Source organism: Pseudophryne corroboree, chromosome 1, assembly GCF_028390025.1.
Source record: "Pseudophryne corroboree isolate aPseCor3 chromosome 1, aPseCor3.hap2, whole genome shotgun sequence".
In the NCBI taxonomy this organism is placed as follows: Eukaryota; Metazoa; Chordata; class Amphibia; order Anura; family Myobatrachidae; genus Pseudophryne; species Pseudophryne corroboree.
The window spans coordinates 655,066,608-655,093,565 of NC_086444.1; the positions used below are offsets into that span (position 1 = coordinate 655,066,608).

General features: G+C 44.4%; 1 protein-coding gene across 1 annotated transcript in view; it reads right to left on the reverse strand.

Annotated features, from left to right (window-relative positions):
* Window positions 1–26,958, reverse strand: part of FBXO10 (F-box protein 10) — a 287,024-nt gene that overhangs the window by 45,665 nt on the left and 214,401 nt on the right. The window contains exons 7-8 of the mRNA XM_063914662.1: window positions 21,813–21,883; window positions 13,999–14,151 (exon numbers count right to left, since the gene is read on the reverse strand). Coding sequence (XP_063770732.1) covers window positions 13,999–14,151; window positions 21,813–21,883 — 224 coding nt within the window. The remainder of the gene's footprint in view (window positions 1–13,998; window positions 14,152–21,812; window positions 21,884–26,958) is intronic.

Below are 26,958 nucleotides of genomic sequence, written 5' to 3' on the forward strand. Positions count from 1 at the left end.
TAATTTATTTATATATATATATATATATTTGCAGAAGAAGCCGGCACTCAGTATTCCTAAGTGGTATTCGCCTCGGTGCCCTCCTCAAACGACTTGCAGCGAGTGGTGTATAGCATGTAAACGGCGGCACTCCAAGGACTTATTTAGTTGCAATAAATGTAGGTGACAAACACCATGCGTTGCTGTTAACGTTTCAGTTTATTTACTAAACTTTCGTCAGACGAAAGTTTAGTAAATAAACTGAAACGTTAACAGCAACGCATGGTGTTTGTCACTTACATTTATTGCAACTAAATAAGTCCTTGGAGTGTCGCCGTTTACATGCTATATATATATATATATATATATATATATATTCCTCCAACTCCGGCACTCCGCTGACATAATTCACATACTGCACCCGGTGCCTTCCACATGTAAGCTTGCACGGCTCCACGTAATATATCCCTCCAAAGGCGGCACTCAAAGGTTCAAAAAAATGACACAAGTCGGCTGTTTTAAGGCAACGTTACAGCGCCGTTCAGCGCTTTTATCAAGCCAATATTTCACAGCAATGGTTCCCAAACTTTCTTGAATCAAGGCACCCTAGAGTATCAGCGTGGTTTTTTTTTTACAGCACACCTGGGATCAAAGTTTTTATGGATAAATGTGGAAAAATAGGATTTTAATTACCTACCGGTAAATCCTTTTCTCATACGTCCTAGAGGATGCTGGGGACTCCGTAAGGACCATGGGGTATAGACGGGATCCGCATGAGACATGGGCACACTATAAGACTTTGAATGGGTGTGAACTGGCTCCTCCCTCTATGCCCCTCCTCCAGACCTCAGTTAGATTCTGTGCCCAGGAGAGACTGGTCACACACTAGGGGAGCTCTACTGAGTTTCTCTGGAAAGACTTTATGCTAGGTTTTTTATTTTCAGAGAGACCTGCTGGCTACAGGCTCTCTGCTTCGTGGGACTGAGGGGAGAGAAGTCAGACCTACTTCTTCTGACTTAAGGGCTCTGCTGCTTAGGCTACTGGACACCATTAGCGCCAGAGGGTTCGATCACTTGGTGCGCCTAGCTGCTTGTTCCTGGAGCCGCGCAGTCAACCCCCTCACAGAAGACAGAAGCCAGGTGAGTATTGGAAGAAAAAGAAAACTTCAGTGACGGCAGAAGACTTCAGGTCGGAGGTACAGCACAGCGGTCACGCTGTGCGTCATTGCTCCCACACACCAACGGTTCTACAAGGGTGCAGGGCGCAGGGAGGGCGCCCTGGGCAGCAATATACCTCTTTCCTGCAACTGGCAAAAGATGTATACAGTGCATAGGCACTGTATAGGGACCCTCGCCAGTATAAATATGAATAATATTAGAGGGGCTGAGGCGCGGGGCTTAGCCCTCACAACTTGTTACAGCGCCATTTTCTCCTCATGTTCCCGCCAAAAAGCACTGTTAGGCAGCTAACAGTGGAAAACGAGGGGGGGGGGGGGGGCAAGGTGGTTTTAGTGCGAAAGAGAAAATATAGCACTATACACTTTAATGTGCGTGTTAGTTAATGAGTTGTACTTGTATTCTGTGTTTTCCCTGTCACATATACCCATGATAGCTTATAGTTCTCATGTGTGTGTGCTCTGCCACGAGCTGGCTATGGGAATCCCTCTGTCGCCATTGCAGACTCCTGATGGTACTTGGGTCTGTAGATCAAGTGTCAGCAGGTCGGTAGTTGTATGCTTTTTCGAAAGTAAACACTGTATGGGTGACACACTAGTATGTGGGTGACCTGTCGGCACCATCTGTTATTACTGGGGGTAAATTAACATGAGGTCAATAACCTATACCTGTATAGGGTACGGTTCCATGGGCCTGTAGCACTGGCACAGATGTGCTTTTATTTGTGGGGGAATGATATTAAATTTATGTGTATATACTTCCCTCGGACCCCTCGGGGTCGTAAGAATGTTATTTTTACCTAGTTACCACTCCCTGTTGTCAACAAATTCTATGTTTTATGTCGACCATAAGGTTTCCTGGTCAGATCCACAACTTGGGCATTCAGTACATGGTCGTACACATTCAGCACACATTAATGTCACTAGGGACCCTGGGGTTCTGGACAAAATACTTATATGTATGATATATATATACCGTATATACTCGAGTATAAGTCGACCCGAATATGAGCCGAGGCACCTAATTTTACCACAAAAAACTGGGAAAAAATACTGACTCGAGTATAAGCCTAGGGTGGGAAATGCACGGTGCCAGGGGTTTTCATGCTCAGGGTGTCATGCTCGTTGCCAGGGGTTTCATGCGGTAGGTGATATGCTTGTTGCCAGGGGGTAATGCTTGTTGCTAGGGTTGTGCCCCCAGTGCCACATATACCCCCAGTGACAGATAAAAACATGCCCCCGTTGCTTTGCCCCCAGTAGTTATGCCCCTTCTTTGCCCCCAGTAGTTGTGCCCCCTCTTTCATTGCCCCCAGTAGTTGTGCCCCCTCTTTCATTGCCCCCAGTAGTTGTGCCCCCTCTTTCATTGCCCCCAGTAGTTATGACCCCTCTTTCTTTGCCCCCAGTAGTTGTGCCCTCTCTTTCTTTGCCCCCCAGTAGTTGTGCCCCCTCTTTCATTGCCCCCAGTAGTTATGACCCCTCTTTCTTTGCCCCCAGTAGTTGTGCCCTCTCTTTCTTTGCCCCCCAGTAGTTGTGCCCCCTCTTTCATTGCCCCCAGTAGTTAAGACACCTCTTTCTTTGCCCCCAGTAGTTGTGCCCCCTTTCCTTGCCCCCAGTAGTTGTGCCCCCTTTCTTTGCCCCCAGTAGTTGTGCCCCCTCTTTCTTTGCCCTCTGTTGCTGTGCCCCCGTCGCCGCTTACAAACACAAACAAAAACAATACTTACCACTGCCCCGCTCCTGCTTCCCGACCGCTTCTTCTGCTGCTGCGCTGCTCCGTCTGTCCGCCCGCTCCGTCTGTCCGCCCGCTCCGGCGCCCGCTTCCCGGCACCCGATCATCTCTATGGGAGAGACGTCATGACGTCTCTCCCATAGCAACGCCGCACAGACACTAGAGGTCAATAATGACCTCTAGTGTCTGTCCCTGGAGCCGGCTGCAGCGGACGCCCACACAGCCCACGGCGTCTGCTGCAGCCGTTGACTCGAGTATAAGCCATGGGGGGCTTTTTCAGCATAGAAAAATGTGCTGAAAAAGTCGGCTTATACTCGAGTATTTACGGTATATATATATATATATATATATATATATATATATATATATATATAGGATGTGTGTGTATATGTGTATTAAATACGTATATTCATATTGCAAGTTCTAATGAATGCTGAAGTAAAAGTATTCCTTCTCATGTGCTGGTCGCTCTGTTGATAAAGCTCTAGGTCGGCCGTGACGAGTTGGTCTCAGATCCTCACGAGGAGTCAGAGTGTTTATTCTTTTCCCGCCGCGGATAGAATACGGTGAAAGTCAACTCCTGGTCGGCATGGGGCCCTGTCACAAAGGATCGTATACAGGAAGCTAAGTGATATTTTACTTATATGCTTTGAGGTTATTTGCATTACATGCGCATGGGGGAGTGCTTGTATTCGGAAAAACATCCGATAGAATTACCCTAGATAGAGAGGGGAGGTTTCTTATGTTGGTTCTTCTCTATAACATTGCGGCAGGCTGCCGTGCGTCTGCAGTAGGTGTGGCCGGAGGAATGCTGAGGCTGACTCCGAGAGACACTGGAGTTTTTCCCTGTGACGGTGTACCGCTGTTTGGGGATGCCTCAGTTAAGTCACTCTCGGCGAATAACACTGGTAAGTCTACCTTCGTGAGTTAGATTCCCTCACAACGGTTGGTGACGCATTCTTTGGTGGGATGTAGTCATTTTAACTGTTTCGATACCGTTCTTATTTCCCTTTCTGTGCAGATAGTGGAAGGTGAAAAGGTAAGAGTTCTGCAGCCTTGTTAGGTTCGCAGCAGCGGATATTGTCTTCTGTTTCTTCCACCCCATGTCGCTGGGTCTCTCTGGCTGGAGCCCACACCGGTGGGAACTCGTCTAATACTCTTCCGTCAGTCCGGGAATGGACTTGGACCTGGGGGTTATTAGTAGAAGCCAAAGGGGGACATACTGGAATTTACAGATGATTCCCCTCACTGAGTTTTCAAATATATCTTACTGATTCCCCTCTGGAAGGGGAGGTAGTACGCGACGCCATACCAGAGTTGCGTCAGGTTCAGGATTTTGTCCTACTGTCCCTGTTAATAAAAAAATATAGCCACTCGAGTAGCCTAGTGGTACAGTGCTCTGCACTACAACAGCTGGGGTCCAGGGTTCAGATCCCCATCCTCCAGAAACAAAGACTTCTACTTACGAAGTTGAACTACAGGATGTAATCTCTCAGGCCAGGGAGCTCCAGCACGTAAAGGTAGAAAAAGGGTTTAAATGCGTTTTTCTCAGCATTCAGCCTACCTGGGTTGATATCCAGGATTGTCTTTGCCATCTCACCGGTGTGTTGGCAGTATGATGGTTTTCTTTCAATAGTAAGAGCCATTGTTATTCTGTACTGAGATGCTCCCCTGATTACGGTGAGGTCAAGAAACAAGTGCTCCAAATACTTGTTTCTCTCCGACTGTTCTTCGACACAGGGAATGGCTGTTGTTCCCAACGACGCGGATGTCGGTGGTGGGTATCATAGTAGATACTGAACAGTTGAGGTTCTGTGTTTTCCTGTGGAAAGAGGTCTGAGGATCCAGAGTCGGATCAGATTTGCAGTGACAATCCATCAATATGTTCCGTTGATGAAGAAGACGGGTGCGGCCTAAGAGGCCTTTTCGGTGAGCAGGTCAAATGCCAGAGTGGGTTTCACGGGACCAGTTGGAAATGTGGTCCGGGTCTCACCTGCACATGCACCGGAATATAATCCTAATGGCCAGCATATCGCTCCTTTCGTATCTGCACAGTCTCACCTCCTAGAGCGACGCAGGTTCGGGATCCAGGATTAGATCCTGGTGTCCATGCATGAAGATCTCCGAGGGGAAGTATTTCCAGAGGAAAAGATCAAGCTGGAAAGCTTGTCTGCAATAAGTTTTCTTGAATTAAGAGCTGTTTTCAACAAACATATTCTTCTTGATCTGCCCGTGTTATGTCTGTCGGACAATTTGACAGCAGTGGCGTAAGTAAGCCGCTAGGGCGGAACAAGGAGCAAAGCGGCAATGGCAGAAGCCGCAAAGAAGTCTTCGTTCCGGATGTAGACGATGGAGAAATAGATTTCCTCTGCAGACGCGATCTCCATCCGGGAGATATACACTCGTCATCGAGAAGTTTTCACAGAAGTGACAAGTCTTTGAGGAGTGCCTCAATTGGACATGTTGGCATCTCGCTTCAACAAGAACACTAAAGCTATAGCGGTGGACGCCCTCGTGACACCTTGGGTGTTTTCAGTCGGTCTGTGTGTCCCCTCCGCTTTCACTCTTTCTGAAGGTGATAAAAGTAAGAAGAACAAAGGTTCAGGCGTTCCTCATTGTTCCGGTCTAGCCAAGGAGAGCTTGGTATCCAGTTCTTCAAGTTTTACTCATAGAAGATCCCTGGCCTCTTCCTCTACGTGAGGAACTGTTACAGCGAGATCAGGGCGTGTATAAAGACTTACCGCAGCTGCGTTTGACGGCGTGGCGGTTGAACGCCATATCCTAGCCCGAAAGGTTATTCCCAGTGAAGTCATTTCCACATTTCTTCAGGCTAGAAAAGAAGTAACGGCAAAGCCTTACCACCGTATTTGGCGTAAATATGTGTATTTCAGGCTAGAAAAGAAGTAACGGCAAAGCCTTACCACCGTATTTGGCGTAAATATGTGTATTGGTGTGAATCCACGAAGGCTCCTACTAAAGACTTTCACCTGGGTCGTTCTTCTCCATTCTTTGCAAGCAGGTGTGGATGCAGGCCTAAAATTAGGCTCCATTTCAGTGCGGTTTTGGCCTTAAAAAAAAAAAAAAAATTCTTTCAAGAAATGAATTGGCTACCTTTCCGGAGGTTCGGATTTTCGTGAAAGGAGTACTGCACATCCAACCTCCATTTGTGCCCTCATTGGCACCGTGGGACCTTGATGTGGTGTTGAGTTTCTTGTGTCACACTGATTGGAACCTTTATGAAAGGTAGTGTTAAAATTTCTCTCTTGGAGAGTGGTCATGCTTTTGGCTTTGGCGTCAGAAGTAGCGGCTTTGCCTCACAGGAGTCCCTGTTTGATCTTCCATGTGGATAGAGCGAAATTGAGAACTCTGATAATAGTTCTGCCAAAAGGGATTTTTTTCTGTGTTTCGCAGAAACCAGACAATTTTGATGCCTGTGGTATCCTCAGCATTGGCTGATTCAAAGTCTCTCGATGTAGTCAGGGCTTTGAATATTTATGGCGCCAATTTGGCTCAGTTTGGGGACACAGAGGCCCTGTTTGTCCGGTATGCTCCCAGCGTGATTGGGGCGCCTGCGTCTATGCCGTCTGTTACACGCTGGATCTCTGATACGATTCGGTGTGCTCGTTCTACGGCTGGATTGCTGTTACCGAAGTCGGTGGAGACCCTTTCTACTAGGAAGATGGTCTCTTCTTGGGCAGATGCCTGTGGTGTCTCGGTGGTTTAACTTTGCCGAGCGGCTACTTGGTTGGGTTCAAACACCTTTGCTAAGCTCTACAAGTTGATGGGGACCTCCTGTTTGCTCGATCGTAGCTGCAGAGTCGTCCGCACTCTCCCGCCCGGTCTGGAGCTTTGGTATAAACCCCATGGTCCTTACGGAGTCCCCAGCATCATCTAGGACGTATGAGAAAATAGAATTTTAATATCTACCGGTAAATCCTTTTCTCTTAGTCCGTAGAGGATGCTGGGCACCCGTCCCAGTGCGTACTGTGTCTGCAGTTATTGGTTATGGTTACACTCTTGTGGTGTTTCTTTTCTGTCAGGATGTTACTGAAGTTGTTCATGCCATGGCATGTGGTACCTTCTTATTGGTTGGATTGACACACAGGTTGTGTTACATATTCTCTCAGCATGTGGCTGTGTAATTTTTCATGCCCGTGGCTGGTGTTCTATTGAATACCATGTTCTCCGGAAGGTTCAAGGTGTGAGCTGGTATCACACTCACCGTGTTTAAACAATAAATTCTTTCCTCGAAATGTCCGTCTCCCTGGGCACAGTTTTCTAACTGAGGTCTGGAGGAGGGGCATAGAGTGAGGAGCCAGTTCACACCCATTCAAAGTCTTATGGTGTGCCCATGTCTCCTGCGGATCCCGTCTATACCCCATGGTCCTTACGGAGTCCCCAGCATCCTCTACGGACTAAGAGAAAAGGATTTACCGGTAGGTATTAAAATCCTATTTTCTCGTAGTCCGTAGAGGATGCTGGGGTCCACATTAGTACCATGGGGTATAGACGGGTCCACTAGGAGCCACTGGCACTTTAAGAGTTTGAGAGTGTGGGCTGGCTCCTCCCTCTATGCCCCTCCTACCAGACTCAGTCTAGAAACTGTGCCTGAGGAGACGGACAACTTTGAGAGAAGGATTTTGCACAGAGAGTGGCGAGATTCACACCAGCTCACACATACAAGGCAAACCAAGCTAACCAGCTTGAAACATCAGCAACAGCTGAACAATATTACTTAACCAAGTAACAAAACAGTACTTACCCAAGAACTAAGCCGTACTGAACTAAGTAACCACTGCAGGATCACAAAGCGCTGGGCGGGCGCCCAGCATCCTCTACTGACTACGAGAAAAGGATTTACCGGTAGGTAATTAAAATCCTATTTTCTCTTACGTCCTAGAGGATGCTGGGGTCTACATTAGTACCATGGGGATGTACCAAAGCTCCCAGAACGGGAGGGAGAGCGCGGGGGCACCTGCAGAACTGATTGACCAAATTTCAGGTCCTCAGTGGCCAAACTATCGAACTTGTAGAACTTAGCAAACGTGTTCGACCCTGACCAAGTAGCCGCTCGGCAAAGCTGTAAAGACGAGACACCCCGGGCAGCCGCCCAGGAAGAACCCACCTTACGAGTAGAGTGGGCCTTAACAGACGTAGGACACGGCAATCCTGCTGTAGAATACGCATGCTGGATAGTGTACCTGATCCAGCGAGAGATAGTCTGCTTAGAAGCAGGACACCCAATTTTCTTGGGATCACACAGGACAGAGTCCGATTTTCTGTGACGAGCAGTCCTCTTCATATAGATTTTCTGAGCCCTTACAACATCTAAGGACTTTGATGAAATTGAGGAGTCAGTAGCAACTGGCACCACAATAGGTTGGTTGATATGAAATGCCGACACAACCTTCGGAAGGAACTGCTGGCGTGTCCAGAGCTCAGCTCTATCTTCATGGAATAGCAAGTATGGGCTTTTACAGGACAAAGCCCCCAATTCTGACACACGTCTAGCAGAAGCAAAGGCCAACAAAGTGACAGCCTTCCACGTGAGAAACGTATTCCTTTTCTAGCCTGTATCAGGGTAGGAATAACCGTGTTTGGAATGCCCTTCGGAGCTAAGATCTGGCGTTTAACCTCCATGCCGTCAAACGTAGCCGCTGTAAGTAAATTATTCTGTGTAAATAAAGAAGTGACTTAAAACAAAATGATTATGCACTGACTTTATTCCATAATCATGTGTATTCCTGTGATGTTTCTAATTATATTCTGTTCCTACTTCTCCACTGTCATTTTTCTTAGCAGTGATGTGTAGTAATAGTTACAAATGTTACAGTATAGTCACATGTGTTTACGGATTCCCTCTTCTGTGGTTACAATTGTAGCACGTTACTTCTCTATGACACTCCTGAAATGTTACTAGCAGCTCTATAATATTAGATGTATTTATTGATTTTTAATACTTTGTAATTACACGTGTTACGTCACACGATGATGGGGGGTTACAGTCACAGTGCACACAGTTATTCCTTTAATATATTCGGAATAATATTTTCCAAACTTATATACTGCTGCGTTGTTTCATCCCCATATTTAAATACAGACAAGTGCAAGCTCACGTCAGCTAGTATTTGATGGTTTCAAATATAATTAAATACTCGTATTGTTTTTAAATAATTTCCTCTTACATCCAAGTTTAATAGGGCCTTAGATCAAACTCACACCCTGTAATTCAACTCATACTGTATTGATGCTGTTTTTTTCTGTTAACAGCCAGATTGAAAGGGAAATGTGATATACAATTTAGCTTGATAAGTGTGTACTTCGCTTAGTGTTGTTTTTATAATATTACACAGTACTAACACACATTGTTTGTGACAGGGAGTTATATAATATTACACAGTATTAACACACATTGTGACAAGAGTTATATAATATTACACAGTATTAACACATTGTTTGTGACAGGGAGTTATATAATATTACGCAGTATTAACACACATTGTGACAGGGAGTTATATAATATTACACAGTATTAACACACATTGTGAGGGGGAGTTATATAATATTACACAGTATTAACACACATTGTTTGTGACAGGGAGTTATATAATATTACACAGTATTAACACACATTGTGACGGAGTTATATAATATTACACAGTATTAACACACATTGTTTGTGAGGGGGAGTTATATAATATTACACAGTATTAACACACATTGTTTGTGACAGGGAGTTATATAATATTACACAGTATTAACACACATTGTTTGTGACGGGGAGTTATATAATATTACACAGTATTAACACACATTGTGACGGAGTTATATAATATTACACAGTATTAACACACATTGTTTGTGAGGGGGAGTTATATAATATTACACAGTATTAACACACATTGTTTGTGACAGGGAGTTATATAATATTACACAGTATTAACACACATTGTTTGTGACGGGGAGTTATATAATATTACACAGTATTAACACACATTGTTTGTGATGGGGAGTTATATAATATTACACAGTATTAACACATATTGTTTGTGACAGAAGAGGGAATCAGTAAACACCTGTGACCATACTGTTACATTTGTAACTATTACTACACATCACTGCTAAGAAAAATGACAGTGGAGAAGTAGGAACAGAATATAATTAGAAACATCATGGGAATACACATGATTATGGAATAAAGTCAGTGCATAAGCATTTTGTTTTAAACCACTTCTTTATTTACACAGAATAATTTTTCTTTATATTTCTCTCTACACGTTACTCTTTTCTACATCTTACATACAGTATTTCGCTTTTTATGACCCCCAAAATAAGGGAAGCATATAATACTTCATACTGTATGTGATAATTATAAAGTGATACACATCACATATGGGTATTGGATCTTTTTAATTAACATGTTGGTCATTTAATAAAGTACTACCATTTTAATCTAACAATCTTTTTTGTGGAAAGGGAACGAGTGCTGCTATAAAGAAGCTGATTCCGTCTTCTTTTTTCAGTCTGAAGTATGCATTATGTCCATGTCGAAATATCATGCTTGACCCATTTGTAATTCTGGTTTGTTGCTATAGTGTCCACTGGACTGGCTGCACACATTTTTTTATTGTTCTGACTGGTTAGCCTTCTACTTTCAAACTGGCTCTATGAGAGTACTAATCTTACTATAAGGTATAGCAATGGCCCATATGTACTGTACTGCACCCCTAACTTTAGAGACTTACATCAAGTAAATCAAGTAAGCTGTTTGAGGTTGGGCTCAGTCTCTGCCCTGCCCCCTGATGCCGATGTCTCTGTAAGCAAGTATAGGTCTTTGCACTACAGAAAACATACAAATTTCCTAACCTAGAGATAGGAAAGGCACAAGGGAAACCTGTAAGTACGACCATGGAGTATTAAAGCAAATATTTCATGATAGATAGATAGATAGATAGATAGATAGATAGATAAGGACTAACACTTGTCCTTCCATTACAGTATATCATTTCCCACATGAAATGAATTGGTTCAGGGTACTTTTTACATTCTACAGTTGCTCGCCTGGTAGAGCAAAGGTGGGTACCAGGGATGTTCAAATAACATAAAAGGCCCTAAGGACCATCTCTCCTTCAAACAGATCTGGTGTTCTCAAGGACGGTCCTCAAGGCAGACTAACAGTCCAGGTATTAAGCATAGCCATAGCCGAGAACAAATGTGACTTAGTACAGTACCTCAGTTATTTTTGTATAACAATCAATCCTCAATAATGGAAATGCACCTGCACTGTTAGTGTACTTTGAGGACTGTGGTTGGGAAACACGGAGATAGATTAATCACTTTCCACTTGTATGTGTATACACTGAAACTTAAACTGCAATACAATGTATGTACTGTAAATTACGTATCGTCTGAAAGATCTGTAGCCACTCTGTGAGAAACAGATACTGCGAAGACATTCCCATTGTGTGGCTTAGTGCTGAAGGCAGCCCTCCAAGCCTTTTTGGAATAAAATAAACTGGGTGAAACAACACAGGTTTAAAACAAAGGGTCCCCATAAGGTCAGGCTGACCAACAAAACCCCAGAATTATTCAAGCCAGTGACCTCACCCATGCACACTGTGCACTATCACTGACCCCCATTACCTTGTGCATGAAGTGAACCCCCTGTACATTCTATTGCCTGTGCTTGACACCCCAGATCACGCTACCAGTTTGAGAGGAGTACTGGCGATTGGAGAAAAAATATTGGGGGAAATATAAACAGAAACCTGATCAAATCCCAAGTACACACAGGCCTAGAAATCTTTTAGGTTACTTCTGCTAATGCTTGAATATGGCCTACGGGCTTTATGTCCAATTTAAAAAGTATGCACAAAAAAAAGGAAATCTTTTCGTAAGTGCCCAGACCTTCATGATCTCCTCCCCAGCAAATCTTATATTCCCTGTCTGACACCCAGCATTGATTCTGTCCTTCAAACATCTGCCACTGACAGAGCCACTTTGTAAAAGCTGCAGAGTATCCAAACAGATACTTGGGCCAAGGGGGTCATTCCGAGTTGATTGCACGTAACAACTTTTTGCTGCTCGTGCGATCAACCTGATGCCGCCTATGGGGGAGTGTATTTTAGCATAGTAGGGCTGCGATCGCTTGTGCAGCCCTGCTATGCTAAAAAAGTTTCCTGCAAAACAAGACCAGGGTCAGACCTACTTACTCTGTGCGACGGATCCAGCGATGAAGGTCCCGGGATTGACGTCAGACATCCGCCCTCCAAACGCCTGGACACGCCTGCGTTCGCCTTTCTATGCCTTGAAAACGGTCAGTTGATGGCCGGGTACGCCTGTCAGTCTTCATGCAATCGCCGCTGTGATCACTTTCTGCGCTGGCGGCGTCGCTGCCCGGTGACGCGCGTGTGCATTGCGGGTGCCGCACAGCCACAGTACCGACCTGTTCGCACCGCAGCGAAGAACCGCTGTGTGCGAACAGGTCAGAATGACCCCCAATATCACATTGGGGACCTAATTGTTAACCACTACAATCCTCACTCCCCCTATATATTTTGCACATAGAAACCTATTTCTAAAAACAGTTACATTAATTAGAATCACTCAGTGCAGACGGGATCCGGTCGTTAGGTCGACAGTAAGTAGGTCGACCACTATTGGTCAACAGTAAGTAGGTTAACATGGTTTCTAGGTCGACAGGGACTCTAAATCGGCATGTTCTAGGTCGATGTGAGTTTTTCACGTTTTTTCATTTTTAGAACTTTTTCATATTTTACGATCCACGTGGACTACAATTGGGTACGGTAACCTGTGCCAAGCGCAGCGAGGTACCTCGCGAGCCATGTGAGGGGACACGGTGCGCTAATTGGGGTTCCCGGTCACTGTACAGAGAAAACGACCCGAAAAAAAGTAAAAAAAAAACTCATGTCGACCTAGAGTTCCTGTCGACCTAGAAACCATGTCGACCTACTTACTGTCGACCAAAAGTGGTTGACCTAGACACTGTTGACCCAAGTCTTATCTACCTAACATACCACACCCGTACGGACAGGGTGGTCTTCAGTTTGCCGGCTGTCGGGGTCCCGGCGCACAGTATACCAGCGCCAGAATCCCGACACCCGGCATACCGACACCTTTTCTCCCTCTTGGGGGTCCACGATCCCCTGGAGGTAGAATAGATAGTGTGGCGTGGCGAGCCCGAAAGGGGCTCAACTGCACTCACCATGCTGTTGGTATGCCGGTGGTTGCGATTCCGGCGCTGGTATGCTGAGCGCTGGGACCCCGACAGCCGGCAAACCATACTACACGCGTACGGACATACTGCTTTTTTAACCATAGTAAATTGAAACAGGTGTATGTGGATAATTTCTTGCTCACCTAAACAGTAACCTTGTAGCAAGACAACTCATTGCAGGAATAGATGCATTTCCAGATATAGTGCTCTTAGGGTTAAGGGGGGTACTCACGGAGAGATCCATGCTTAAAATCTAAGCAATCTGACTAGATTGCTTAGATTTTAAGCACAGATCACTCGTGTGTAGCCCCCTCAGCGATAACGATGCGCGGCCCCGCACATCGCTATCGCCGCTGCTAGATTGAGCCTGCATGCAGGCCAATCTAGCACGTTGCTCATTGCACCCGCTGGGTGAAATGAGCAGCCCCCGTCCTCCCCCCGCATCGCTCAGCACACATCTCGCTGTGCTGAGCGGCGGGAGAGATGTGTGCTGAGCGGTTCGCTCAGCACACATCTCTCCCGTGGATACCCCCCTTTAGGCTAGGCAGCTGGTAAGAGTCATCATCAAGAAGATGCTTGCAGAGTGAAAGAATAAACCTTAAGTTTCACCTATTCAACAGCAGTTCCAGTTCCTGGCCACATTACCATAACAAATGGGAGACTATCTGCCTTGGATACAGCCTCCTGTTTTATAATGATTTGAACAGCACTCCTTGCAGTTTACTTTTTCGTATTGATTGGCATTCACCATAACTAATGGGAATGGTTTAGATGCCCTATATTATAGTCATGTTTCTTTATTTTTAAGAAAGTATACAACTCAATAGTAAGATTCATTGCAACTTAGTAATGTATTGATGCATAGAGAAAAAATGAATTTACCATAAATGGTGTTTCCTTCAATAAGACCTTTGCCTCGTTCTCCCACAACCACGCCATCCGAATACCCACAACATATAAGATTACTTCTGAGAACGGGGTCACCACCTCTGCGGATATCCACTCCACCCCACTGATTTTCACGGATTACATTTTCTGTTAAAGAATAGAACACTTTAGTATCTTTGCAAAAAGGAGATATCATTGAAGATTATGTTAATATAGTCAAAAAGAAGGCTGTTATCAATTCGATCAAGTTTCTCCTAAGCTGGGTACACACTAGATGATGTGTAACCAGTGTGATATTGGCAGCGACTGACCCGGCGGGGCTGCTAGCGGCAGCAACAGCAGGGGAAGTGGGGGCCTTGCATGGTGCTCGCCGGCGATATTTCCAGTCAGACCTGCATGCAGTCCGATGGAGGATTTTTACTGATGACGCGTGAGAGTACACATCAGCACTGCATAGTGCGTACACACTGGACGATTTTAAACGATATGCCATTCCAAAGTATCACAATCGTCCATTTCTCTTAAAATATTGTCTAGTATGTACCCACCTTTAGCCTCTTCAGTTTCAGCTTGGTCTATTGTCAAGTCTCTTTTCTTAGGGCCTAATTCATGTTTGTACACAATGCTGATTGTTTCACAATGGTGTGATTATCAGCAGACTGCACATGTGCTGTAATCTCATTGCTCACATTCCAAGGTACCTATGCATTCACGGTCACAGTGAGATTTTAAAGCAGAGTTTGGCGGCATGTATCTGTCTTCAGCTGCGGTCGATCATGCATTAACAAAACAGTGTCGCTACTGCCATGTCCAGTCTGTGTAGCCATAAGTTTGCCCTAGCAGTCAATGTTCCTCATTGTTGCATATAGGCTGCATACAGTGGGGATTGAAAGTTTGGGCACCCCAGGCAAAAATTCATTTTAATGTGCAAAAAGAAGCCAAGGAAAGATGGAAAAATCTCCAAAAGGCATCAAATTACAGATTAGACATTCTTATAACATGCCAAAAAAAGTTTGATTTTATTTCCATCATTTACACTTTCAAAAGAACAGAAAACAAAAAATGCCATCTGCAAAAGTTTGGGCACCCTGCAGAGTTAATACCTTGTACTGCCCCCTTTGGCAAGTATCACAGCTTGTAAACGCTTTTTGTAGCCAGCCAAGAGTCTTTCAATTCTTGTTTGAGGTATCTTCGCCCATTCTTCCTTACAAAAGTCTTCCAGTTCTTTGAGATTCCTGGGCTGTCTGTGACGCACTGCTCTTTTAAGGTCTATCCATAGATTTTCAATTATGTTGAGGTCAGGAGATTGTGAAGGCCATAGCAAAACCTTCAGTTTACGCCTCTTGATGTAATCCACCGTGGATTTTGAGGTGTGTTTAGGATCATTATCCATTTGTAGAAGCCAGCCTCTCTTTAACTTCAGCTTTTTCACAGATGGCATCAAGTTAGCGTCCAAAATTTGCTGGAATCTTATTGAATCGATTTTTCCTTCTGCTCGTGAAATGTTCCTTGTGCCACTGGCTGCAATACAACCCCAAAGCATGATTGATCCACCCCCATGCTTAACAGTTGGATAGAGGTTCTTTTCATTCAATTCTGTACCCTTCCTTCTCCAAACGTACCTTTGCTCATTCCGGCCAAAAAGTTTGATTTTAACCTAATCGGTCCACAGAACTTTATTCCAAAATGCATCAGGCTTGTCTATATGTTCATTTGCAAAGTTCAAACGCTGATTTTTGTGGTGAGGACGTAGAAGAGGTTTTCTTCTGATGACTCTTCCATGAAGACCATATTTGTACAAGTATCTCTTTATAGTGGAATAGTGTACCACAACTCCAGTGTCTGCCAGATCTTCCTGGAGGGATCGTGCAGTCAAACGTGGATTTTCACTTGCTTTTCTCACAATCCTGTGAGCTGTTCTGTCTGATATTTTTCTTGATCTTCCAGATCTTGCTTTAACTTCCACTGTTCCTGATGACTGCCATTTCTTAATTACATTCCGAACAGAGGATATGGGCATCTGATAACGCTTTGCTATCTTCTTATAGCCTTCTCCTGCTTTGTGAGCATCAACTATTCTCAGTTTCAGTGTTCTACACAACTGCTTAGAGGAACCCATGGTGCTGATTGTTGGAGCAAGGTCAGATGAGTCTGGGCTTTTAAAACCTTTGAGATTGACATCACCTGGTCTTTCCAGACGATGATTGAGAACAATCCATGACACTGCCAGGTCTCAGCTGTCCAAAGGGGGCAGTACAAGGTATTACTCTGCAGGGTGCCCAAACTTTTGCAGACGCCATTTTTTGTTTTCTGTTCTTTTGAAAGTGTAAATGATGGAAATAAAATCAAACTTTTTTTGACATGTTATAAGAATGTCTAATCTGTAATTTGATGCCTTTTGGAGATTTTTCCATCTTTCCTTGGCTTCTTTTTGCACATTAAAATGAATTTTTGACTGGGGTGCCCAAACTTTCAATCCCCACTGTATGTGTACACAATTGTGAATGAGTTGCAATGGCTTTGGTGAGCATTAATATTTTTTCCTGGGCGGCAGCTTCACTTGAGATGATTAACAATTCAGTACCCTAAACATTTACAGCTGGGTAGGCAAGTGCGTATAAACAGGAATTAGGTCACTGCATCAATGTGTAACCTTATTTATCTATTATGTTTATCTTTCCACATATAATAATGTCTGTATATTTGTGCAGTTGTCTATTTTTTAAACAGACTAATATCAATCCCAATTATTTTAAAGTACATTTTTACATCTCACTGACCACTATTTTAATTTTGTGCTGACTGTAAAGCACAAAAGTATAAAGGTAATCATTTACATTTTAGGGGGAGATTCAATTAAGCCCAGGGTTGCATCAAAACTTGCAAAATGAAAACACAGGATGTGTGTACTGTAATCATTTATTAATGCCAGCATCTGTCATTCAGTGTAAAGTGCCTTATACTGTATATTTATAATGTTTACACAGCAAACCATATGACTATTCATGGAAGTGCAAGTAAAACGTAACAATGGTTTATAGTTACTTGGTACCCCTGGCTGTTGTACAAGGAATCTGCTCATTATAAATCACTACACAATTGCCCAGGTGGTAGGTAGGTGTAAACGCGAGACTGGCTGGATGTCTATTGTTTAACTTTCTCCTTCCTATAGGCTGGTAGAATGCATATTTTCTATTGATGCATCTTGGTGGAGCTTTTTTCTCCTTATTTTTCTATAACAACTGGGCTGTGAGGCTTCCTTCTTTTCTCTTTTCCCTTTTCTTTTTCCTGTCGTCTCTCTTCTCATTTTTTCTTCTTCTCTAGTCTTGTTTCTCTATATTCTTTTCTTCTTAATTTGTGTTTTTGACACTACCATATGTGCTGAGTTTCGAAACAGTGTTTATTTATTTTTCTTAGACTAGAGGAAGGTACGGTCAATTTATACAAAACATTTTTTTCTTGCTACACCATGTGTGTACTTGATGTTTTGATGTGCGGTTACTGATTTTGCATATTATTTTTTCAGTGTTCTCAGCTCTCTTGTACAATACGTTCACTGTATTCGGCATTACTGATTGATAATCAATAAAAACAGTTTGCAAAAAAAATGGTTTAGTGTTTAACTTTAATATATTGAGTGGAGAACCCGTACTGCATGTGTTGAAAGACAATTTGATGTGTACTACATCTGTATGTTCAGAAAAAAATATTTTTGTATAGACTGCATTCATCTTTAAAAAAAATTCAGTATAGAGAAAAAGTATCTGGGGGCTTTGAGAACAAGTATCCAACTGAATGCCACTGACCTACTTACTGCTGTAGTAATTTTTGCAAGCTCTAGAATGTGAAGTAGATATTCAGCCACTTGGGCACAGCATACACTGTCTACTCTTATTATAAGGTGCTTTTAATGTGTATGTTCAACTCGTGCAGATAATTTGTGAGCCTGGTCAGATGTGATTTCATGAGTTATATAAGTCATTGTACGATTAGGGTACAGTTCTGTGCTGAGGCCAGTCAAATGTGAAGAATTCTTCCAGATGTAAAGGGAGCTCTTCCCTGGGTATAGGAGCTTGTATGCCATTCACAAAAGCAATTATACTAACATGGAGGCTCAAATTTGTCATGAAATCCAGTTACCTGATGATTCATAATGATTAACTACATAGCCACCTACACAAATGTTTATAGAGAACTAGAGCTTATGATAAAGTCACCAATACACACATAGAAGTAACAGACATAGGGGGATATTCAATTTGGCCCGAAGAGACATCTGGAGTAAAAACCCCTGATGTTTCTTCGGGTGCTGCGGTCAGGCTATTTAATTATCTCGGCCGGTAAAACCTGATTTTTCTTCCGTAAACACACAGGTTCAGTGAAACCTGTGTGTTTTCGGGTGAAATAGCCCCATTTTCGGATGAAAACGGGGCTGTTATCGGGCACTTTGCTTCGCCTGCCGGAGGCAGGCGAAGCAAAACCCCCGATAAGCTGCGGCACGCGCCGGCTTATTGGGGCCAATTAAATAGCCCCCGGCGGCGATACTTATCACCCGGCACCCTCGGGACAAATTGAATAACCCATATACAGTTTAAAATGTTGCATCAGCCAAGTAATTCATTTTTTAGCACATGGCCATACACTTTAACTGAGGAGGAGATGCATCGAACCTTAGAGAGAAAAAGTGGAATGAGATAAATGACTGTAAAATGACAGTTAGGAGCTGATTGGCTGATACTTTATTTTTCCCCCAAGGTCTGATACATCTCCCTCTGAGTAATGTATGTATTTATTCCATTAATATATTCTACATAAAAAAATTGCCTGCATATTAGAGTTACCACATTTTTATGGGTTTCATTTTATTCTATGTCTATCTATACCCTTTCCTATGTGACAACCCCTCACTAAGTTTAGTGCTAGTTTATGAAAGAAGATAGAGAATAATGAACTTTTGTCTAAAAAGAAAGATTCCTCCAAACGACGTATAGAGAACTATCAAAATACTTCAGTATTGAGAGGTACCAAGTATACTGAAATGATGTGACCCTAGAGTTAATTAAGCATACAGTATTACATAATAATTAGAACTACATATAAAAATGCAGATTCAGCCTAGTTGTTCATTTTTTGGCTACAGGAAGAGTCTTTACAACTTTGAAGGATGGGTAATTATTGAGTCATATTTGTCATCCTAAGGGAGCAAGTCAGCGCAACCTAATGACATTGCATTACAAACGCCAGCTAGAACATACTAACACAGAAGTCTGAGGGAAGGAAATCATATGTACTGCAGATTAATCATGACACCAGAGACAATGGTTCTAGAGCCACTTAGAAAACATCAGCTACATTAATGCGAGTCCCGGTTTATATACGCTGCATACAATAATCCAGCTCCAGACACTGTTGCTTATATGCAAATTCATATTGGAACTGTTCTGAAAGTTTGTAGTGTGCAACACTTTATTAACACAACCTCCTTAGGTCTTTTCTATATTTCAGAAGAAACCTGTAACTTTTTGGACAAACTAAGCACCAGATACAAGGGGTGTGCAATACATTTCTAGATACACAAAAAGTATTATATTTACAAAGTGAACATTCAGTTTCTTTTAAAGTACTCGCCAGAGCTGTTTATGCAAAGCTGCATGCGCTCAAACCACTTAGTGAAACAGTTGGAACAGTGCAAAGCAGGTATGTCTTCTACATGTTGGATGAAGGTCTCCACTGCAGCTACAGGTGACTCAAAATGAATCCCACGCATCTTGCGCTTGACTTGTGGCAAAACGAAGAAGTCACAGGGGGCCAGGTCTGGACTGTATGGCAAATGACCAAGCCCTGGATGCTTTCATGGGCCAGAAACACACTTACCTGGGCTTGTGGGCAGGTGCATTGTCATGATGGAGAAGGATACCATGAGCGTGAGTTATTGGACGTCACCTGGAATTGGCTTCCAGCACTTTGGCAGACACTGCTTGGCGTACCAGTCCCCAGTAATGGTGTACTGCTGCATGAGTGATACAGTAGCTACATGACCAGTCTTGGCCATAAAAACAACCACCATCTGCTTGGCCACACTGCGACCATGTCAGAACTTCTGTGGCGGCACACCTCCAACTGGTGTCTATTCAGTCGACTTTTGTTTGGTTATGGAGTTGAAACTGTAGATCCAGAAATCATCACCACTGATGATTTCCCAGAGTGACCACCATCAAACCTGGCCAGTATGTTACGGAACCAAGTCACCAGAGTCTCTTTCTGCTCTTGAGTCAGCTGATGATAATTTATCAGCACTACTAGATACAATGTCATTATTTTTATATAACTATGTAAATGTACAATATATTATGTACAGGTATACCATCAAATTACTCTGTAGTACTTTTTTTAAATGTTTAACTTTAGATATTTAAGCAGTATCTGAGGGAATAGGTGACCTTAAGAGGCATGTCTCAAAAACATGTTGCCATCTGAGTTTACATTCTTTGCATTTTACCGGTGGAATTGCACCCAGCAGATTTACTAAAGTCAAAGTTACTGCAATTCCACAGAGAATCCAGACTTTAGAAAGCAAATGCATTTCAAAGCACCATCAATGTTTTTATCATTAGCATAGAAACCTCAGATGTATTAATTGGCAGGTTTAGAACCCACCACAAACCTATCCAAATAAGTACCTGACTCAGAGCCCGATTCAGACCTGATCACTGTTGTGCAAATTCGCACGGCGGCCGATTATGGAATGACTGCGCATGCATATGCACCGCAATGCGCAGGAGCGACGCCAAACAGCGGCAGAATGGTGTGAAAATTTTGATTTCAATGTACACATGCATTTGCACACTTGCACGAGGCGGGTTTTCACTCTCCCTGGGCGGCGACTATCTGATCGAAGACCTCTGCAAATTTGCAGCACAGCTATCAGGTCTGAATTAGGCTCTCAGACAGGCATATCTGACATAAGAGCTGCACCTACAGTATACCCAGGATCCCTAGGGTCTGTGCAGATTCCCAAAGTGATAACCAGCCCTAGGCCTCAATTATACTAGTAGTAGAAAAATTGGGGGCAAAAACATCATGGAGTAATCATGATTTTCCACTAACCTTCACTGACCAGCCAGGGCTTGTAGAAGAGAGGGGAGACCAGCAGTGTGGGTGTGTCCCCTACATCATTCCACTAACCCTATGGCAGTTAGCACCCGGGCTAGGTTCTCTATGGGGCTTAGGACTGCAAAAAATCATGCAGTACCACACACACTTTGCCCTCCTGAATTATTTTTTTCTTGTAACCTAGGTTTCAAGGAGTAGGGTTGATTATCAATATCATATATATTTCCCACAGCGTAATTTTTTTTTTACACTTGGTAATCTTCACTATTTTGCAGACATCCAAGGGATCTGTACAGTGCTTGAAAAGTGTGCTACATTTGTGGTGAGATAGAGGTGTAGAAACCGATAGGTATTGCCACCAGCTTAAAAACACTGGCACAACCGATGCATACTGTATTAAATACTGTGTTTTAACCCCCTAAACTGCCAGCAATGCCCATTGGTTTCAAAATGATAGCAAACCCACCGCTTACTGAATTTACCCCCAAATAATCCCAAACCTGCAAAATTTTTATCCAACCTGCCTTCATGGTTAACATGCCTGCAATTACCAAATGAATTGACTGTTTGCTAGTAAGGCTTTTCACTATGCACACAAATATATGTAAACCAGTCTCCTACTAGGGAGTCCATAGAATAAACAACAGTGTATGTTCATTTTGACATTTATTTTTTAAAGAAGCATTGCACAATACCTGTTATTTGACCTCTTCCATTTTCATTCACTGCAATACCGGCAGCCAGTCCTTGAAATATATGGTTTCCACTGCAGAAAAACATACAATAATATAAAGATATTCTTGTTTAACTAGATTGAAAACAATGAAATAACAACTGCCATGAGCAAAAAGTGGTGGCCAAGAATGCAGTTTATCAATACACTAGGAACCAAAAATAAGATTTTACTTACCGGTAAATCTATTTCTCATAGTCCGTAGTGGATGCTGGGGACTCCGTAAGGACCATGGGGAATAGACGGGCTCCGCAGGAGACATGGGCACTTTAAGAAAGAATTTAGATTCTGGTGTGATCTGGCTCCTCCCTCTCTGCCCTTCCTTCAGACCTCAGTTAGAGAAACTGTGCCCGGAAGAGCTGACAGTACAATGAAAGGATTTTGGAAATCCAGGGCAAGATTCATACCAGCCACACCAATCACACCGTATAACTTGTGATAAACTTACCCAGTCAACAGTATGAACAACAACAGAGCATCAGTTCAACCCTGATGCAACAATAACATAGCCCTTATTGCAGCAATAACTATATACAAGTATTGCAGAAGAAGTCCGCACTTGGGACGGGCGCCCAGCATCCACTACGGACTACGCGAAATTGATTTACCGGTAAGTAAAATTTTATTTTCTCTAACGTCCTAGTGGATGCTGGGGACTCCGTAAGGACCATGGGGATTATACCAAAGCTCCCAAACGGGCGGGAGAGTGCGGATGACTCTGCAGCACCGAATGAGCAAACACAAGGTCCTCCTCAGCCAGGGTATCAAACTTGTAGAACTTTGCAAAAGTGTTTGAACCTGACCAAGTAGCCGCTTGGCACAGCTGTAATGCCGAGACCCCTCGGGCAGCCGCCCAAGAAGAGCTCACCTTCCTAGTGGAATGGGCCTTAACTGATTTTGGCAGCGGCAATCCAGCCGCAGAATGAGCCTGCTGAATCGTGTTACAGATCCAGTGAGCAATAGTTTGCTTTGAAGCAGGCGCACCAAGCTTGTTGGAAGCATACAGGATAAACAAAGAGTCTGTCTTCCTGGCTCTAGCCGTTCTGGCTACATAAACCTTCAAAGCCCTGACCACATCAAACAACTCGGAATCCTCCAAGTCAGTAGTAGCCACAGGCACCACAATAGGTTGGTTTATATGAAAAGATGAAACCACTTTCGGCAGGAATTGTGGACGGGTCCGCAACTCTGCTCTATCCGCATGGAAAACCAGATAGGGGCTTTTATGTGACAAAGCCGCTAATTCTGACACACGCCTAGCCGAAGCCAATGCTAGTAGCATGACCACCTTCCACGTGAGATATTTCAATTCCACCGTTTTGAGTGGTTCAAACCAGTGGGATTTCAGGAAACTCAACACCACGGGGGCTGAATATGCAGCACTCCCTTCACAAACGTCTGAACTTCAGGTAGAGAAGCCAGTTCTTTTTGAAAGAAAATGGATAGGGCCGAAATCTGGACCTTAATGGAACCCAATTTTAGGCCCAAAGTCACTCCTGACTGTAGGAAGTGAAGGAAACGGCCCAGCTGGAATTCCTCCTAAGGGGCATTCCTGGCCTCACACCAAGCAACATATTTTCGCCATATATGGTGATAATGTTGAGCTGTCACGTCCTTCCTAGCCTTTATCAGCGTAGGAATGACCTCATCCGGAATGCCTTTTTCCGCTAGGATCCGGCGTTCAACCGCCATGCCGTCAAGCGCAGCCGCGGTAAGTCTTGGAATAGACAGGGCCCTTGTTGCAACAAGTCCTGTCTTAGAGGAAGAGGCCACGGGTCCTCTGTGAGCATTTCTTGCAGATCTGGATACCAAGTCCTTCTTGGCCAATCCGGAACAATGAGTATTGTTCTCACTCCTCTTTTTCTTATGATTCTCAACACCTTGGGTATGAGAGGAAGAGGAGGAAATACATAGACCGATTGGAACACCCACGGTGTCACTAGGGCGTCTACAGCTATCGCCTGAGGGTCTCTTGACCTGGCGCAATACCTCTGTAGTTTCTTGTTCAGGCGGGATGCCATCATGTCCACCTGTGGCAGTTCCCACCGACTTGCAACCTGTGCGAAGACTTCTTGATGAAGTCCCCACTCCCCCGGGTGGAGGTCGTGCCTGCTGAGGAAGTCTGCTTCCCAGTTGTCTACCCCCGCGATGAACACTGCTGACAGTGCGCTTACGTGATTCTCCGCCCAGCGAAGAATTCTGGTGGCTTCCGCCATCGCCACTCTGCTCCTTGTGCCGCCTTGTCGGTTAACATGAGCCACAGCGGTGATGTTGTCTGACTGAATCAGAACTGGTTGACCGCGAAGCAGGGTCTCTGCTTGACGTAGGGCGTTGTAAATGGCCCTTAGTTCCAGGATGTTGATGTGAAGTCAAGTCTCCTGACTTGACCACAGACCTTGGAAATTTCTTCCCTGTGTGACTGCTCCCCACCCTCGGAGGCTTGCATCCGTGGTCACCAGGACCCAGTCCTGAATGCCGAATCTGCGGCCCTCGAGAAGGTGAGCACTCTGCAGCCACCACAGGAGAGACACCCTGGCCCTGGACCATTTGTCCAGTAAGTCCCATTGAAAGGTCCTCACATGGAACCTGCCGAAGGGAATGGCCTCGTATGATGCCACCATCTTTCCCAGGACTCGAGTGCAGTGATGCACTGACACCCGTTTTGGTTTTAATAGGTCCCTGACCAGTGTCATGAGTTCCTGAACCTTCTCTATCGGGAGATAACCCCTTTTCTGGTCTGTGTCCAGAATCATGCCCAGGAAAGGCAGACGAGTCGTAGGAACCAACTGCGACTTTGGAATATTTAGAATCCAGCCGTGTTGCCGTAACACTTCCAGAGAACGTGCTACGCTGATCAGCAACTGCTCTCTTGACCTCGCTTTTATGAGGAGATCGTCCAAGTATGGGATAATTGTGACCCCTTGCTTCCACAGGAGTACCATCATTTCCGCTATTACCTTGGTAAATATTCTCGGAGCTGTGGAGAGACCAAACGGCAACGTCTGAAATTGGTAATGACAATCCTGTACCACAAATCTGAGGTACGCCTGATGAGGTGGATAAATGGGGACATGAAGGTATGCATCCTTTATGTCCAGAGACACCATAAAATCCCCCCCCTTCCAGGCTTGCAATGACCGCTCTCAGCGATTCCATCTTGAACCGGAACCTTTTTAGGTACATGTTCAGGGATTTTAAATTCAATATGGGTCTGACCGAACCGTCCGGTTTTGGTACCACAAACATGGTCGAATAATAACCCTTTCCTTGTTGAAGGAGGGGAACCTTGATCACCACCTGTTGAAGATACAATTTGTGAATTGCAGTTAACACTATTTCCCTCTCTAAGGGGGAAGCTGGCAGGGCCGATTTGAGGTATCGGTGAGGGGGCATCTCTTCGAATTCCAGCTTGTATCCCTGAGACACAATATCTATTGCCCAGGGATCCAACTGGGAGTGAACCCACTTGTGGCTGAAATTTCGGAGACGCGCCCCCACCGGGCCTAGCTCCGCCTGTGGAGCCCCAGCGTTATGCGGTGGATTTAGTGGAAGCGGGGGAGGAATCCTGTTCCTGAGAACTAGCTGTGTTGTGCAGTTTCTTTCCTCTGCCCCTGCACCTGGCAAGAAAGGACGCACCTCGGACTTTCTTGTTTTTCTGTGATCGAAAGGACTGCATTTGGTAATACGGTGCTTTCTTAGGCTGTGAGGAAACATATGGCAAAAAATTTGACTTCCCAGCCGTAGCTGTGGAGACCAGGTCCGAGAGACCCTCCCAAACAATTCCTCACCCGTGTAAGGTAAAACCTCCATATGCCTTTTTGAGTCGGCATCACCTGTCCATTGCCGAGTCCACAGGACCCTTCTGGCAGAAATCAACATAGCATTTATTCTAGAACCTAGTAGGCTAATGTCTCTCTGAGCATCTCTCATATAAAGGACAGCGTCTTTAATATGCCCCAGGGTCATTAATATAGTATCCTTGTCTAAGGTATCAAGTTCCTCAGATAAGGTATCCGTCCATGCTGCTACAGCACTACACACCCAAGCCGACGCGATTGCCGGCCTCAGTAAGGTACCTGAATGTGTATAAATGGACTTCAGGGTACCCTCCTGTTTTCTATCCGCAGCATCTTTGAGGGTAGCCGTATCCTGTTCGGCAGGGCTACCTTCTTGGATAAGCGTGTCAAAGCTTTGTCCACCATAGGGGAGTATTCCCAGCGTAACCTGTCCGTTGGCGGGAAAGGATACGCCATAAGAATCCTTTTGGAAATCTGCAGTTTTTTATCTGGCGATTCCCAAGCCTTTTCACATAACTCATTGAGCTCGTGTGAGGGGAGAAAAGTTACCTGCGGCTTCTTTTCCCCATACATATGAACCCTCCTGTCAAGGACTTGGGTTTCCTCTGTGATGTGCAACACATCCTTAATAGCTATAATCATATAACGGATGGATTTAGCCAACTTTGGCTGTAACTTTGCATCATCGTAATCGACACTGGAGTCAGAATCCATGTCGGTATCCGTGTCAATAATTTGGGATAGTGGGCGCTTCTGAGACCCTGTCGGCCTCTGCGACATAGGATCAGGCATGGGTTGGGACCCTGACTGTCCTGAGGCTTCAGCTTTTTCCAACCTTTTATGTAAGGAATTAACATTATCATTTAAAACCTTCCACATATCCATCCAAACAGGTGTCGGTGCCGTCGGCAGAGACACCACATTCATTTGCTCCCGCTCTGCTTCCACATAGCCTTCCTCATCAGACATGTCGACACAAGCGTGCCGACACACCACACACACAGGGAATGCCCTTTTTGAAGACAGTTCCCCCACAAGGCCCTTTGGTGAGACAGAGAGAGAGTATGCCAGCACACACCCCAGCGCTATATAACCCAGGAATAACACAGTAACTTAATGTTAACCCAGTAGCTGCTGTATATTGTGTTTTTAGCGCCTAATTATGTGCCCCCCCTCTCCTTTTACCCTTTTCTACCGTGATCTGCAGGGGAGAGCCTGGGGAGCTTCTTCTCAGCGGAGCTGTGGAGAAAAAATGGCGCTGGTGAGTGCTGAGGGAGAAGCGGCTTCTGTCCCGCTAAAATACATATCTTT